We start from the raw sequence: 15,792 nt of genomic DNA on the forward strand, positions 1-15,792 counted from the left end.
TCTCTCTCTCTTCAAATAGAATACTAATTATATGGATGTTAGAACTTTTCTGTATTTTTTATATATATATGTGTAACATATATATACACACATACATAAAAGTATGTATATGGGCACACACGTATGTTCTGATATGATACATATATACATATATATCAGAATGGTCTGTAATAAAATTTTATCCATTTATCTCTATGTGCTTCAATCAATATTTTATTACAAGGTTATGGTGTAACATCCTCTTGAATTGATATTTTTATCATTATGAAAAATGATACCATCTAAATTCCAGTTTACTACAGGTGTTCTCAGATATGTCAAATCTACCATTAAATTTATCATTATACTTATTTATTTCAGTGTATTTATTAGTTGCAGTATTTCCATTCAATTCCCCCATCCTTTTTTTTTTTTTTTTTTCTTTGAGACTGGGTCTTGCTCTGTCACCCAGGCTGGAGTGCAATGGCACAATCTCGGCTCACTGCAACCTCTGCCTCATGGGTTCAAGCAATTCTTCTGCCTCAGTGTCCTGAGTACCTGGGACTAAAGGTGCATTCCACCATGCCCAGCTAATTTTTGTATTATTAGTAGAGATGGGGTTTCACCATATTGGCCAGGCTGGTCTTGAACTCCTGACCCTGTGATCTGCCCGCCTCAGCCTCCCAAAGTGCTGGGATTACAGGTATGAGCCACCATACCCGGCCAAAAATTCCCCCTTTTTTTTTTTTTTTTTTTTGGTAGATGCTCCTTGTCTAATTACTCCATTATCTAGATTGCCTATGAGACTGTTTCCATTGTCTTTCTATGTTTGTGGTTTTTGGCCATTTAGTCTTGCTTCCTACAAGGTCTGGTGACTTAATTAAAGGACAGACATTATGTATAAAAAAAGTACAGGTACTCTGGATGGTAGTAGCTTTCCCACAACTTGATGTATCCTGGGACCAATTTTAAAGCAAGTGCCTTACAACTTCTTTATGGAATATATATCCCTGCTAATGAATCCAGACTATAGATTTTGATCTTCATTATAAGTTTAGTATGTCAAAGCTGGAAGACTCTTAAAGATTAGTATCTAGACAGAGACATGGTTAATTTTATGTGTTAACTTGACCAGGCATAGGGTACCTACACATTTAGTCAAGCATTATTCTGGGTGTGTCTATGAGGAAATTTTTGGATGAGATTAACTTTTGAATTGGTAGACTGCCAATCACCAGTCACCTGCCACCAGTGCAGGTGAACCTCATGCAATCCACTGAAGGCTTGAATAGCAGGGAACTCATGCTGCCTTACTGCCTTCAAGCTGTGATATCAGTGTTTTCCTGCCTTTGGACTCAAATTAAAACATTGGCTCTGCTGGGGCTCTAGTGTCCTTGCATTTGGACAGGAACTATACTATCAGCTCTCCTGGGACTCTAGCTTGCTGACTGCAGATCTTGGTACTGGTAAACCTCCATAATCACATGAGCCAATTCCTTACAGTATCTCTCTGTTTCTCTCTCTCTCTCTCTCTACACACACACACACAAACACACACACACACAGACACACACACCCACCCATTAGTTATGTTTATCTGGAGAACCCATACACAGGGATTGGAATAATGCCTGGCAGATGTTGCATGGCCTCCTAGATCCCTGGTAGACCTTCTTCTCCATTGAGAACGAATGGATCTTCTCATCACACTGCTTCATCAAGTAAGATAGTTCAGAGCTGGGCTTAGGGCTTAGTTCTCTCACCTTCTAGCCTGGAGGTCTCTTCATTCCCCAGCAGCCTCTACCCACATGATATATTTTCTTTAGGTCCATGTCAGCTGATATGGTTTGGCTGTGTCCCCACCCAAATCTCATCTTGAATTGTAGCTCCCATAATTCTTACTTGTTGTGGGAGGGACATGGTGGGAGATAATTGAATTAGGGGGTGGTTTCCCCCATACTTTTCTCGTGGTAGTGAATACATCTCACGAGATCTGATGGTTTTATAATAGGAAACCCCCTTTGCTTGGCTCTCATTCTGTCTCCTCTGCAGCCGTGTTAAATGTGCCTTTTGCCTTCCACCGTGATTGTGAGGCTTCCCCCGGCATGTGGAACTGTGGGTCCATTAAGCCTCTTTTTCTTTATAAATGACTGAATCTGGGGTTTGTCTTTATCAGCAGTGTAAAAATGGACTAGTACATCAGCCTTATAGACTCTCCACATAAAATGGAATAAAGACCTTTTGGGGCAAATGACATGCCTCAAGCCCTGGAGTCTAAGCTTGGAATACTTGTCCAGTTATTTACAAGCTGTGTGACATTGGCCATGTTACTTAACCCTAACCTACATAAGCTTGTGAGCCTGGGTTTTCTCATCTGAGAAATGGGGGAAATAACTATACTTTCCACACAAGGAGGTTTTCAAGATTGTATATAAAGTATTTAGCATACTCTGGCATACAGCTATGTTAAAGAAAAAATTATTCATGACATTTGTTAAAGCAGTAAAGCAGACTTTATTCAGGACTATCAACATAGGTTATAGTGACTACTGTGATGGGGTTTTGTAGTAGAAGAGAGAGATTGAAATAGAACAAGGGAAAGTGGAAATTTATGGTGAGTGGAAATATGGTGAGTGGGGGTCAGTGGATGGAAAATTACCAATAGGAAACATCAGGAGTAAGAGAGGATTCTGGCTAAACAAACCTAGCAGGGCTCTTGCTGAAGACAGGCCAAGGTGATCATAAACCACCTGGGAGATGGTGGAGGATGAAGAACCCAATCAAATATCGAGGGTGAGGGATTCTGGCTAAACCAACTTAGCAAGATTCTTGTGAAAATTGGGCTATGTAAAAACACACATAGAAGTCCAAAAGTCAAGACCCAGATGGGACAAGGATTCAGAAAAGTCTGACTAAAGTTGGGTTAAGGAGAGGATTTTTGTCAGTATGCATTCAAAAGTGTGAGCTTTTTTTTTTTTAAATTAAATTATCACCCAAACCACTATCAGATTCTTAGAATACTCAATCTAATATTATTTATTTATTTAGGAATCCCATGCAAAGTTGATCAGACAGTAAACCAGTGGAGTCTGTGTGGATACTCACCAAATCAATTATGCCAATGTTATTCCAGCCTTGCATTATAGGGAGAAAAGAAATAAACGTGGGGATGACCCAGCAGCCTCCCAGCATTAATGCAATGCGCAGAGGGGTCATCTTGTTCCTATAGACCAAAGGCTGGCAGCAGATGGCGTAATACCTGGAGAGAGAATAGAGGGCAGAGCATAGGAATGGGCAAGGAGGAATGGGAGGGAGAGAGGAGAATATATGAGAGAGAAGAGGGGAGGAAGAGGGGATGGAGCAAGGGATAGAGAAGAGCAAACATTGAGGAGACGAGTTGAAGGGAAAGTAGAGAATAAAATAAGGAAAGAAGAAAAGAAAGAATAAAGGGTAAAAAGAGGAGAGCAAGTGGCAGACGAAGAGAAAAAGAAGGAAGAGAAAAGGGAGAAAAGAACAGAGGAAAGGAAAAGTGATTATATGATACAATACTATATACTGACCTGTGAGTTTCTGTTAATAATAATATCAATATATGCTTTGGATCACATCTGAGAATCATTGCCTATAGTTGGCCCCACAGTCATCTCCATCTCCCAATATCTGGAGGAGCTCCACACACACCGGAAGGTCTTTTCTATCTCTGGCACTGTTCAACACTATCTCGATGCCTGTGCATTGAGGAGCTTCTGCCCAGCCCTCTGGGACGCAGTGTCCAGGCAACTGTAATCTATTTGAGTAGAACTTGAGGTGACCCAGGCATCCTCTACATCTGGGCTCTAACCACTGTATCTCAGATTTGTCCCCTTACCCTTGATCACCTGCCTACATGGAAGTGGAGCTCTAAGTCAGTGATTTTTTTTTTTTTAAATTGTGGTTCAAGGATTCCCTTCCATCCCCTCATCACTGCCACGCTGAATCAAACTCACCTGAGGAAGTCTTTTTAAAATGCAGATCCCAAGGATCTCCTGAATCAGAGTCTGTTGGTGAACAACCTGGAGCTTGCATGTTGACAAGTGTGAGTTATTACTGCTCTTTGCTAAGGATACTAAGTTTCCCCTTCCAAATGTGTACACTTCTTGGCCTCCTTATGGCTGGGTAGGACCAAGTGACTGGTCCTCACCAATGAATCATGAACAGAACTGACATGCATCACGTTTGGGACAAATATTTAACTGTTTCTGGGATACTAAGAATGTAAAATTTTGAATATTTCCTGCTCCATCATTTCCTATCTACTGGATGAGACCACCCCACTTTCATTTATTAGGGTCTGACCTCTCTCATGGGACTCACTGCTCACTCTCTTTTGATTCCATGTTCTGCCTATGATACTAGCTTTCTTCCTGCCTCCAGACAGAGGTACAACCTGCCCATTCAACAGTCTGGCCTCTAACTTCTAGACCATTCCTGCATGTTATTCTGGCCTTGGAGATCACCTCTTCCATGCCCAGGCATGGCATGGAATTTCACAACAGGCAGAATGCTACAGTAGATCTATCATTTATTTCTCTTTGGAAGAGTACAAAATATAAATGCAAAAAAAGCCTGGAGGCTAAGTCTATTCTTTAGGGTTTTATACCTTTTAATGATGAACGACCCCCATATACCCCTCATTTTATGCAGTTCACTTTGTTAATTTTTCCCATTTCTTCTTTTCTTAATTCAAAGCATAACTAACATAACAATGGCTATATTCTTTGAAGAGGTGGTAGTAGGATGGGTTGAGAGAGAGGGTGGAATGAGGAGAGCCCAGTGTTGGAGCATGAGGAGCAGGTGTCTCAGGAGCAGGGAGAGAAGAAATATCCCCTTTCCTACAAGGCACTGAGGAGCAGCTGACTGCACTGTGCCAAGAGCTCTTTGTAGCTGGCAAGTTTGGTGGGGTGTCCAGATGTGGGCCAGAGTGCAAGAAACAACAGATCAAAGAATGGGAGAGTGGCTTGCTCAGAAAAACCATTGTCTCCATTATAATTCTGACATGGCCACAAAATCAAACTAAAGATAACTCGATCGTTGAAAGAATCATGATTAGCTGGATTCCCTCCATACTGTTGGCTTACAAGAAAGCCAAATTATAATCGAGTAGCAAATTTTTCTGAATGGTGATATTCATAATCATCAGAGGTTTATTATTAACATACAATTAATGATGAATTTGAAGTGGATGAAATATACTCTTTTTTTTCTCAAATTTTGTTTCCTTCTTGATTTCCTGTTAGGGGGCAAGTTTCTTTCCATTTAACATCCTTCCTCCTTTCTTTTGTTATTAGCACTTCAAATCCTTCGGGAGTTATCTCTTTGCTGTTGCTATAGTATTGTTGGGAAAACAAATGATGGGGCTCTGACTTTTCTAGCCTAGGAGTGACCCGATCAGACTTTCTCCTGGGACTCAATGTCCTGCAGAGGGATGCAAGGTGGGTAAGTTAGCAGAGGGCCCTTTATCCCAGCAGTAGCCCCCTGGCAGGGCTGGGATTCATTCCTCTTCCAAAAGATATGTTGAAGTACGAACTCCCAGTAACCTTGGAATGTGACCTTATTTAGACACAGGGTTTTATAAGAGCCAATCAAATTAAAATGAGGTCTTCAGGGTGATCCTGAATCCAATGTGACTGATGTCCTTATGAAAATAAAAATTTTGACACAGAAACTGATATGCACAGTAGGAAGGTGGCCATGAGAAGATGGAAGATTAAAATGATGCATCCATAAGCCAAAGAACACGTAAAGTTGCCAGCAACCAGCAGAAGCCAGATAAAGGCAAGAAAGGATCCTTCCCCTACATGTTCCAGAGGGATAATGGCCCTATTGATACCTTTATTTCAGACTTCTAGCCTTTAGAACAGTGAGACAATAAGTGTGTATTGTTCTAAGCCATCCAGTTTGTGGTACCTGTTATGACAGCTTTAGCAAACTAATACAGTTGGCTAACAACAATCTGTTGCTTGCAAGCAAAGGATCCTGCTTTGCTTTGATTTGTATCTTTTCACAGAGCAGTAAAACTGGCTTGAATGCCAGATATATCTTTCATAGTATATTTTTTTTCTAAGTAAAAATATCTTTTGTTTCATTCAATATACTTTCAGAACATAGCTCAAGTTTTGGCATCCTTTCTTCTATTATCCCAAAAAGGCAATAGAGGGATAAATGAAGAATGAATTCTGCTCTATTGTTGTTGTGTAATCAATATAATTTTTGAGGTTTAGAGCTAGGTGCTGAGAAGTTGCCAAGGGCAGATTTCAGAAATTTTGGTTGGATCCCCAGTGTCACAAAAATCCAAAAGTTCAAAAACACAAGGCCAAACTAAGTATCCTGCAGGGCACTATTCACCACAACCAAGATATGGAACCAACCTAAGTATTCATCAGTGGATAAATTAATATAGAAAATGTGGTATATACACATGATGGAGTATTATTCTGCCATAAAACAAATAAAATCTTGTCATTTCCAGCAGCATGGATGGAACTGGAGGACACTACGTTAAGTGAATAAGCCAGGCACAGAAGGACAAATATTGCATGTTGTCACTCCACGTGAGGGAGCGAAGAAAAACTGGTCTCATGGAGGTAAAGCGTAGAATGATAGTTACCACAGGCTGGGAGGGGTAGTATGTAGGGGAAGTATGAAGACGAGTCAGTGAATGCATACAAAAATACAATTAGATAGTGGGAATAAGATCTAGTATTTGGGCGGCATAATTGGGTGACTGTAGTGAACAATCATTTATTGTATCTTTCAAAATAGCTAGAGGAGTAGATTTGGAATGCTCTCAACACAAAGAAATGATAAATGTTTGAGGTGATGGATACCCCAGCTACCCTGATTTGATCACTACACATTGTATGCTTGTATCAAAATATCACATGTACCCCATAAGTGTGTAAACTATCATGTAACCATAAAATTTAAAATCTTTTACATAAATAAATAATATCATCCAGGATAAAAAGTACATTTGAGAAAACAGAGTGTCTTATCTGAGAAAATTATTTGATTTCCATAAATGGATGTGGATGTTTAGAGGGTTATGTTGAGAAAATAATAGAATTTACAGAAGAGGGCTTTAGAATGTATGGTTATATTGGTGCTCATAAAATTTTTACGAAAGCCTTTCTTTCTAAATCTAGCTTGGCCAGGGCTACTGCCAGTTTCCCTTGACATAATGAACATCTCATGAACAATAATATTGTCCTACATTCTGCTGTCCAAATGTTCTATGCTTTACTTTGCTTTACCCTAGATTTCTAGGAGCTGCTGCTACATAGAATTAAATAGTGGTAACAGGCTTCCTTTTAAAATTCAGCTTAAAGGAGGATACTGTGAATGTAGTACACAATTTACCAATCCCTTACACATTTTTTAACTTGAGACAGAATCTTGTTCTGTTGCCCAGGCTGTTGTGCTTATGTGATCTTGGCTCACTGCAACCTCCGCCTCCCGGGCTCAATTGATTCTCCTGCCTAGCTTCCTGAATAGCTGGGACTATAGGTGTGCACTACCACACCCAGCTAATTTTTGTATTTTTAGCAGGGACCGGGTTTCACCATGTTGGCTAGGCTTGTCTCGAATTCCTGGCCTCAAGTGATCCACCTGCCTTGGCCTCCCAAAGTGCTGTGATTACAGACGTGAGCCACCACACCTGGTTCCCTTACACATTTTACATATATAGTCAGTTCCCTGGAAAACGCATGCCAGAAATAAAGTGCCTGGACAGCCAGTCCATCCCATAGGGGGCTATGGTGGAATACATAGAAACACGCCTAAACACAGATGTAGAAAGTTGCTCTTGTAGGATCTGGAGTGGTTAGGCAAGGGTAGGAAGAATCCTTTATCTCCTTTTTAAAAATTATTAATAAGTAAAGGGAGAAAAGGGGAAAAAGTATTTTATTTTACTTAAATTTAAATTAGGTTAGGCAAATTGTTAGTGACAGGTGAGCATATGAATAAGAAAAATACTGAATTATGTCTAGATATATGTTTTACTTGCTTTTTGACCTCTGCATCTTCTTCAGTCTGGTCCTCTGTCTTACAGTAAACATAATTTGATTTTTGAGTGGGATTGAGTATAGAATATAAGGTTCTTATTTGGAGCTCAAATTCCAGCATCTACTTAACTTTATGTGCTCAATATTCACACCAAGGCCTGGCACCCTTGAGGCAGCAGCCCTAAATAAGTCACCTCATATCCTTCCAATGTCTTTCTGATCTTTGCTTTCAAGCAAAAAATCTAGAAAAGTAAACATCCTCTGAAGACCGGACTCAAGAATGCAAATTAAGTAGGTGAAAACAAACACCACTGAATAAAGGGATTAATAAAAATTGAGTTCTAGTGTTAACTAATGGTGCTTCCTTAAAATTTTGATATTTGTCTGTAGATAAGACTAGACAGAAACCTGATAACTTGACTTTCATATATTGTGGCTGATTTTCAATTCCTGTATTTGGATTATAATGTCCCTGTTAACAACAGAAAGAAAACTGACCTGTCATGAACTACTCCTGCAATACATAAACACCTTCACTAGACAGAATTAGCTAATTAAATTTACAAGTTCTTTGGAGGGAGGTAAGGCAAAATGCACTGGCTGATTTGATAATAATAGCTACTATTTATTTACTGACCAAGGGCTCTGCCCATTTGATCTCATTTAATCCTCACAACTATTACGTTGGTGCAAAAGTAATGGTGGTTTTTGCATTCAAGAATAATGGCAAAAATCGTGATTATTTTGCACCAACCTAACACTTTTGAGACAGGAACTATAAATATATCCATTTCACAGATGAGGAAAGGGAAGCACAGGAGTGTTCAAAATTTGCCCAGTCTCACAGGTGGTAAGAACTGAGCTGGCATCTAGCCCAGGCAGCCTGACTCAAGAGCCAGGACATAAACCTCCTATCATTTCACTCAACTGCCTCTTCCATTGAAAAGGCACTTTGGAAACAATCAAAACATGAAAATACTGAATCTCAGAACTTGAAGGATGCTGAGAATCATGAAATCCTCACGTCCTCTGATACGGTTTGGCTGTGTACCCCCCCAAATCTCATCTTGGATTGTGGCTCCCACAATTCCCATGTGTTGTGGGAGGGACCCAGTGGGAGGTGGCTGAATCATGGGGGTGAATCTTTCCTGTGTTGTTCTCATGATGGTGAATGGGTCTCACAAGATCTAATGGTTTTATAAAGGGAGTTTCCCTGCATAATCTCTCTTCTCTAGTCTGCTGCCATGTGAGACATGGCTTTCACCTACCATGAATGTGAGGCTTCCCCATCCACATTGAACTGTGAGTCCATAGAACCTCTATCTTTTGTAAATTGCCCAGTCTTGGGTATGTCTTTATCAGCAGCATGAAAATGGACTAATACGGTAAATTGGTACCAGGAGTGGGGTGATAAGAAAAGATACCCGAAAATGTGAGAGTGATTTTGGAACTGAGTAATAGGCAGAGGTTGGAACAGTTTGGAGGGCTCAAAAGAAGACAGGAAGATGTGAGAAAGTTTGGAACTTTCTTAAGACGTCTTGAATGGCTTTGACTGAAATGCTGATAATGACATAGAGAGCAAAATCCAGGCTGAGGTGGTCTCAGATACAGGCAAGAAACTTGTTAGGAACTGGAGCAAAGGTGGCTCTTGTTATGATTTAGCAAAGAGACTGGTGGCATTGTACCGTTGCCTTAGAGATTTATGGAACTTTGAACTTGAGAGAGATGATTTCTGGTATCTGGTGGAAGAAATTTCTAAGCAGCAAAGCATTCAAGAGGTGAATTGGGTGCCGTTAAAAGAATTTAGTTTTATAAGGAAAGCAGAGCATAACATTTTGGAAAATTTGCAACCTGACAATGCAATAGAAAAGAAAATCCCAAAGGCCGGGCGCGGTGGCTCAAGCCTGTAATCCCAGCACTTTGGGAGGCCGAGACGGGCGGATCACGAGGTCAGGAGATCGAGACCATCCTGGCTAACACGGTGAAACCCCATCTCTACTAAAAATACAAAAAATTAGCCGGGTGAGGTGGCCGGCGCCTGTGATCCCAGCTACTCGGGAGGCTGAGGCAGGAGAATGGCGTGAACCCGGGAGGCGGAGGTTGCAGTGAGCTGAGATCCGGCCACTGCACTCCAGCCTGGGCGACAGAGCGAGACACTCTCTCAAAAAAAAAAAAGAAAAAAGAAAATCCCATTTTCTGAAGAGAAATTCAAGCTGGCTGCAGAAATTTGCATAAATAACAAGAAGCTTAATGTTAATCCCCAAGACAATGGGGAAAAGTCTCCAGGTCATGTTAAAGGTCTGCACGGCAGCTCTTCCTATTACAGGTCTGGAAGTCTAAGAGAAAAAAAAATGGTTTTGTGAGCCAGGCCCAGGGTCTCTGTGCTGTGTGCAGCCTAGGGACTTGGTGCCATGTGTCCCAGCCACTCCAGGCATGGCTGAAAAAGGCCAACATAGAGTTCAGGCCATGGCTTCAGAGGGCACTTCCATGGATTGTTAAGCCTGCGAATGCACAGAAGTCAAGAATTTAGGTTTGGAAACCTCCACCTAGATTACAGAGGATGTATGGAAATAACTGGATGCCCAGGCAGATGTTTGCTGCAAAGGCAGGGCCTTCATAGAGAACCTCTGCTAGAGCACTGCAGATGGGAAAAGTCAGGTTGGAGCCCCTGTGCAGAGTCCCTACTGGGGCTCCACCTAGTAGCACTGTGAGAAGAGGGCCACCATCCCCAGACCCCAAAATTGTAGACCTACCAACAGCTTGCACCATGCACCTTGAAAAGCCACAGACACTCAACACCAGCCTGTGAAAGCAGATGGGAGGGAGGTCTGTACCTTGCAAAGCCACAGGAGTGGAGTTGCCCAAGACCATGGAAACCTACCTCTTGCATCAGCATGACCTAGATGTGAGACATGGATTCAAAATAGATCATTTTGGAGCTTTAAGATTTTACTGCCCTGCTGGATTTCAGACTTGCTTGGGGCCTGTAGCCCCTTTGTTTTGGTCAGTTTCTTCCATTTGGAATGACTGTATTTACCTAATGCCTGTACCCTCATTGTATCTAGAAAGTAATTAACTTGCTTTTGATTTTACAGACTCATAGACAGAAGGGACTTGCCTTGTCTCAGAGGAGACATTGGACTGTGGACTTCTGATTTAATACTGAAATGAGTTAAGACTTTTGAGGAACTGTTGGGAAGGCATTATTGGTTTTAAAATGTGAGGACATGAGATTTGGGAGAAGCCAGGAGTGGAAGGATATGGTTTGGCTGTGTCCCCACTCAAACCTCATCTTGTATTGTGGCTTCCACCATTCCCATGTGTTGTGGGAGGAACCCAGTTGGAGGTGGTTTAATCACTGGGTGGGTGTTCCCCATGCTGTTCTCATGATGGTAAGTGGGTCTCAAAATATCTGATGGTTTTATAAAGGGGAGTTTCTCTGTACAAGCTCTCTTCTATTGTCTGCCACCATGTGAGGTGTGCCTTTCCCCTTCTTCCATAATTGTGAGGCCTCCTAGTCATGTGGAATTGTGAGTACATTAAACCTCTTTCTTTTGCAAATTGCCCAGTCTTCAGTCTATCTTTACCAGCAGTGTGAAAATGGGCTAATACATCCCCTCTAAAATGAAGTGTGTACCCAAACCTGCTTAATTTTTCTAGGGATTTGGAATTCACCAGGTCCTACTGCAGTACATTCTAAACTTAAGGGCATGTTAAAGTTAAGAAAGTTTCCTCTAAAAATCAATTTTTGGTAACTTCCAGTTTTTCCCTCTGGCTTAATTTAAATTTCTATCTAATTCTTTTTCTGCATAGTGCTTCTAGAGACATCTAAAGAGAGCTTTTACATCCCTCTGAAGTCTTATTTTCTGCAGGTAAAAAATTCCCTGTTGCTCTCAACCAGGGGTGACTTTGCTCACCAGGAGACATTTGACAATGTCTGGAGACTTTGTTGTTGTTGTCGCCACAATTGGGAAGGAAATGCTACTGGCATCCAGTGGGTAGAGGTCAGGAATTCTGCTCAACATCCTACAGTGCACCAATAACAATACCAGTCTATGTCAGTAGTGCTGAGATTGAGGACCCCTGATTTAGATAAGGGGATTTTCACCAATAGCAGGAGTGGAGCTCCTTGTCTTCTACATGTGCTATAGCATGTCGCTATCTCTTAAGAGTGGGGTGCCACAAGGACAGCACTATGTTCTGGTGCATCCTATATGGACCAAAAACCACTGCATTGCCTTCCACTTTGCTCACCATAAGTTAATATAGCCTAGGGGATACCCAGAAGCACAGGACACCTGTGCCTCTCAAAAAGAAAATGATCTAGGACAGGAGGTGGGAAAACTGTCCCCCAACTGATGTATAAGCTCCATGAGGGCAGCAATGTTTGCCTTGTTCTGCTTTGTGTCCATGATCGCTAGTACAATGCCAGATATATTGTAGATATTGACAAACTGAATTTTTAAAAAATAATAAACTCTCAATCACTACCAAGTAAAATAAATTCCATAAAAATATGCTACCAAATTTTGGAGATGTGAACAGGCATACCTAGTAGAGGGATGGGGAAAGACTTTCTTCAAGAGTGGTTTTTCAAGTCAAATGTTAGAGACTGGGTCAGGATGGTGGATGAGAAAGTGTAATCTAAGTGCTGCAGATGGCACGGCAAAGGCTTGAAGAGAGCAATTATATATGTGAAATACATACCTATAAATGTATATTCCTATATCCATATATCCCTATAAACATAACAGTAAAGTTCATTAAATTGTAGGGTGTTCACAAGGAAGTAGACAAAAATAAGCCTAAAATGACTGACTGGGGCATGTCTCAGAGCAGTGGTTCTCAAATTGTATCATCCGTCAGCATCACTTAGAGGATTTGTTGAAACACAGATTGCTGGTAGGTCTAGAGTGGGGCCAAATAATTTGTATTTTTGATATGTTCCCGGGTGATGCTGTTGCTAGTGGACTGGAGACCACACTTCAAGAACCATTGTCTTAGAGGTTTTGAATATTAGGGTAGGAGGAGTTACCAAAAGATTTTTAAGCTGGAAAATGTCCATCACAATTAACATTGCTGCGTGCTTTACTAAAGAAGCTGAATTAAAACAAAGTCAAGAGAAGGAGTTGTTGATTCATATGCTAGGTGGACAGTGTTGAACAGGAAAAGTAATTGTCTCATCTCAGGAATACATGAATCAGCAAGATATGTTCTCCAGCCTTCCATTGGGTATCTCCCATTCTTCCTTAACCAGAAAACTTTTACAAAGTAGTTAAATGAATGTTCAAATGATGAGTGAAGTTCCAGATGGCCAGGATTAACTAAAATGAAGCAAGGATATTTACAAAGTAATTTCTTATGCAAAACATTTCAAAAGTATTGCTCATAAAACTCCATTAAAATCCGCTTTTGTAGACCAGCCACCAGCTTCTCCCACTGCAGCCATGTGCAAATGTGTGATCAAATTGCTTTTAAATGTCTCTGGGGACACAATTTACTTTGACAACTCTTAGTAGACAGCCATGTATTTTAAGCACCATGCTAATCCCTTCCGTGCTCCTTCTACAATTAAGGAAAATTCTACCTCCTCACTTCCTGCCCTCCCAACCACAGAAAAGGCACAAGAAGCAGTGATAATAACTTGGAATTCTAGACTGTCAGAATTGGAGGGGATAGTAGCAGGCAACTTTATGTCTTCACAATTGGGTACCAACTTTCCCTGCCTTAACTACTTACTAGCTCTGTGGTCTTAGAATCAGTTACTAACCTCAAGAAGATCTAGTTTCCTCATCTTCAAAGTGGGAATAATTATGTCTACCTCCGAATATGCTTCTACTTCACTGTCAGAATTGATGAAATAATATGTTTAAAACATAGGAAGTTCTTGGCACATAAATATCTGTTTAATACATATTATTACAAACAGACTCAAATATATTTTGGAATTGTGAGCTCTATATTATTTAACAAATAATAAAAAGTCACTTGGTTCAACATCTTTCCTAACAGTTGATTCTAAGAAATATAAAGGTGAATGAATTGGTCTCTAAAGGCGAATGAAAGCATTAAGACCGTATTTGCTATGTGTAATGGAGTTGGTTACATGTAAGATCTAGTAATCATACATTGTCGCTTAAGCTGCTGAGTTTTGATGCAAATATTACATGCCAATAGATAACAACAGGGTAAACAGGTCATGTATAGCTTGGGGCAGCTGTGGGGTTCACTGGTTGAATAGCAGTCCTCCTAGCAAAAGGTGGTTCAATACATTTTTGTAGCAGAGCTCTGGATGAAGAAACTAGTGTTTCTGTTCTTAGTAACTCTTTTTGGTTATATTTTAGTTCCCCTTGTTCCCCCTTTGAGGAAGTGGAGAAGACAGAAGAGCAGTAGTAGCTTTAAGAAAAACTAAAGGCATCTTCCCTGTGGTTCCCAGGCTTGGCAAGCTTCCAGGTACCTGGAGGATCAGTGAGGAAGACCCAGCAGAGATATTTACCAGGAGCCGGAGACAGGAAGAGGGGCTGAGGAAATAGCCAAAAGCAGAGGCAGGACTGTGGATTCCAGGAAGGAAAAACTGTAGGGGTAGGGGGACAGAGAGAGACTCTTTTTTGTCAGAGATCTGGAGGACATCAGTTTGGGCCCTTGCAGGAATTATAAACCCATGAGCAATCTTCAGATTTAATGTTTATTATGTTCCTATCTTAAATATTCTTCTGTGGGTGGGCACGGTGGCTCACGCCTGTAATCCCAGCACTTTGAGAGGCCAAGACGGGTGGATCACTTGATGCCAGGAGTTTGAGACCAGCCTGGCCAACATGGTGAAATCCTGTCTCTACTTAAAATACAAAAATTAGCCAGGTATGGTGGCGAGCACCTGTAAACCCAGCTACTCAGGAGGCTGAGGCAGGAGAATTGCTTAAACCCAGTAGACGGAGGTTGCAGTAAGATGAGATCCTGCCACTGCACTTCAGCCTGGGTGACAGAGTGAGACTTCTTCTAAAAAAAAAAAAATTATTCTGTACCTTCACGGTAATAAAAATTGTAAGAAAGGGAGTGTCAGTCATCTAGAAAGGCATTTTATAACCGACCACAGGAAAAAGAATAACCTGCCAAAAATGTCATCTAAAAACACTTGGCAGAGCTTACTGGACACACATAGAGGTTACCAAAGTGTTACTTTATAGCATATATATTAATTAATCAATCTGCCAGCAGATACTGACTGATTGTTCCACTGACTCATTGAGACTCAGATCAGGGGTCACAATCCCTGTAACGTCCTCGCTGGCCCTCAAAATCAGTGAATGGTTCTCCATCTCTGCTTTGGTTTTTTACAGTACCTTGTATGTATCTGTAACACAGTATTTTCCTAACTATATTGTAATTGTCCACATTCTTTTCACCTGCTACAACTACTACTATTCCTGCTATATACACCATTCATTTATTGATGGCACACTATGTGGCAGGAAGTGTATTCTATGTTATATCTAATTTCTAAAGGAACTTTACAAGGCAGCACCCATTCTCATTTCAAATATGAGAAAACTGGGGCTTGGAGAGTTGAATCCACTTACCCAAGATCATACAACTAGGTTATGGTAGAACTTAGTCTTAAACCCACATCTGCTGAAGTCTATGCCTTGGTGACACTGGTAAGTGGGACAAGGCTAGACAAAAGTGACTCTATCTAGAAAAAGGAGAAGACCATGCAGTGCCCTAGAAGCTTTATGGGCTGAGGATACGCAAGAAAAAGACATATTTAATGATG

At 40.9% G+C, this 15,792-nt stretch overlaps 1 protein-coding gene across 2 annotated transcripts in view; it reads right to left on the reverse strand.

Annotated features, from left to right (window-relative positions):
* The window catches only part of HTR4 (5-hydroxytryptamine (serotonin) receptor 4, G protein-coupled), a 170,210-nt gene that overhangs the window by 30,933 nt on the left and 123,485 nt on the right, over positions 1–15,792 (reverse strand). For both annotated transcript variants that reach the window (XM_011931519.1, XM_011931518.1), the window contains exon 5: positions 3,085–3,238. In XM_011931519.1, the coding sequence (XP_011786909.1) occupies positions 3,085–3,238 (154 nt within the window). The remainder of the gene's footprint in view (positions 1–3,084; positions 3,239–15,792) is intronic.

Source organism: Colobus angolensis, unplaced genomic scaffold (assembly GCF_000951035.1).
Source record: "Colobus angolensis palliatus isolate OR3802 unplaced genomic scaffold, Cang.pa_1.0 Scaffold90, whole genome shotgun sequence".
Taxonomy (NCBI): Eukaryota; Metazoa; Chordata; class Mammalia; order Primates; family Cercopithecidae; genus Colobus; species Colobus angolensis.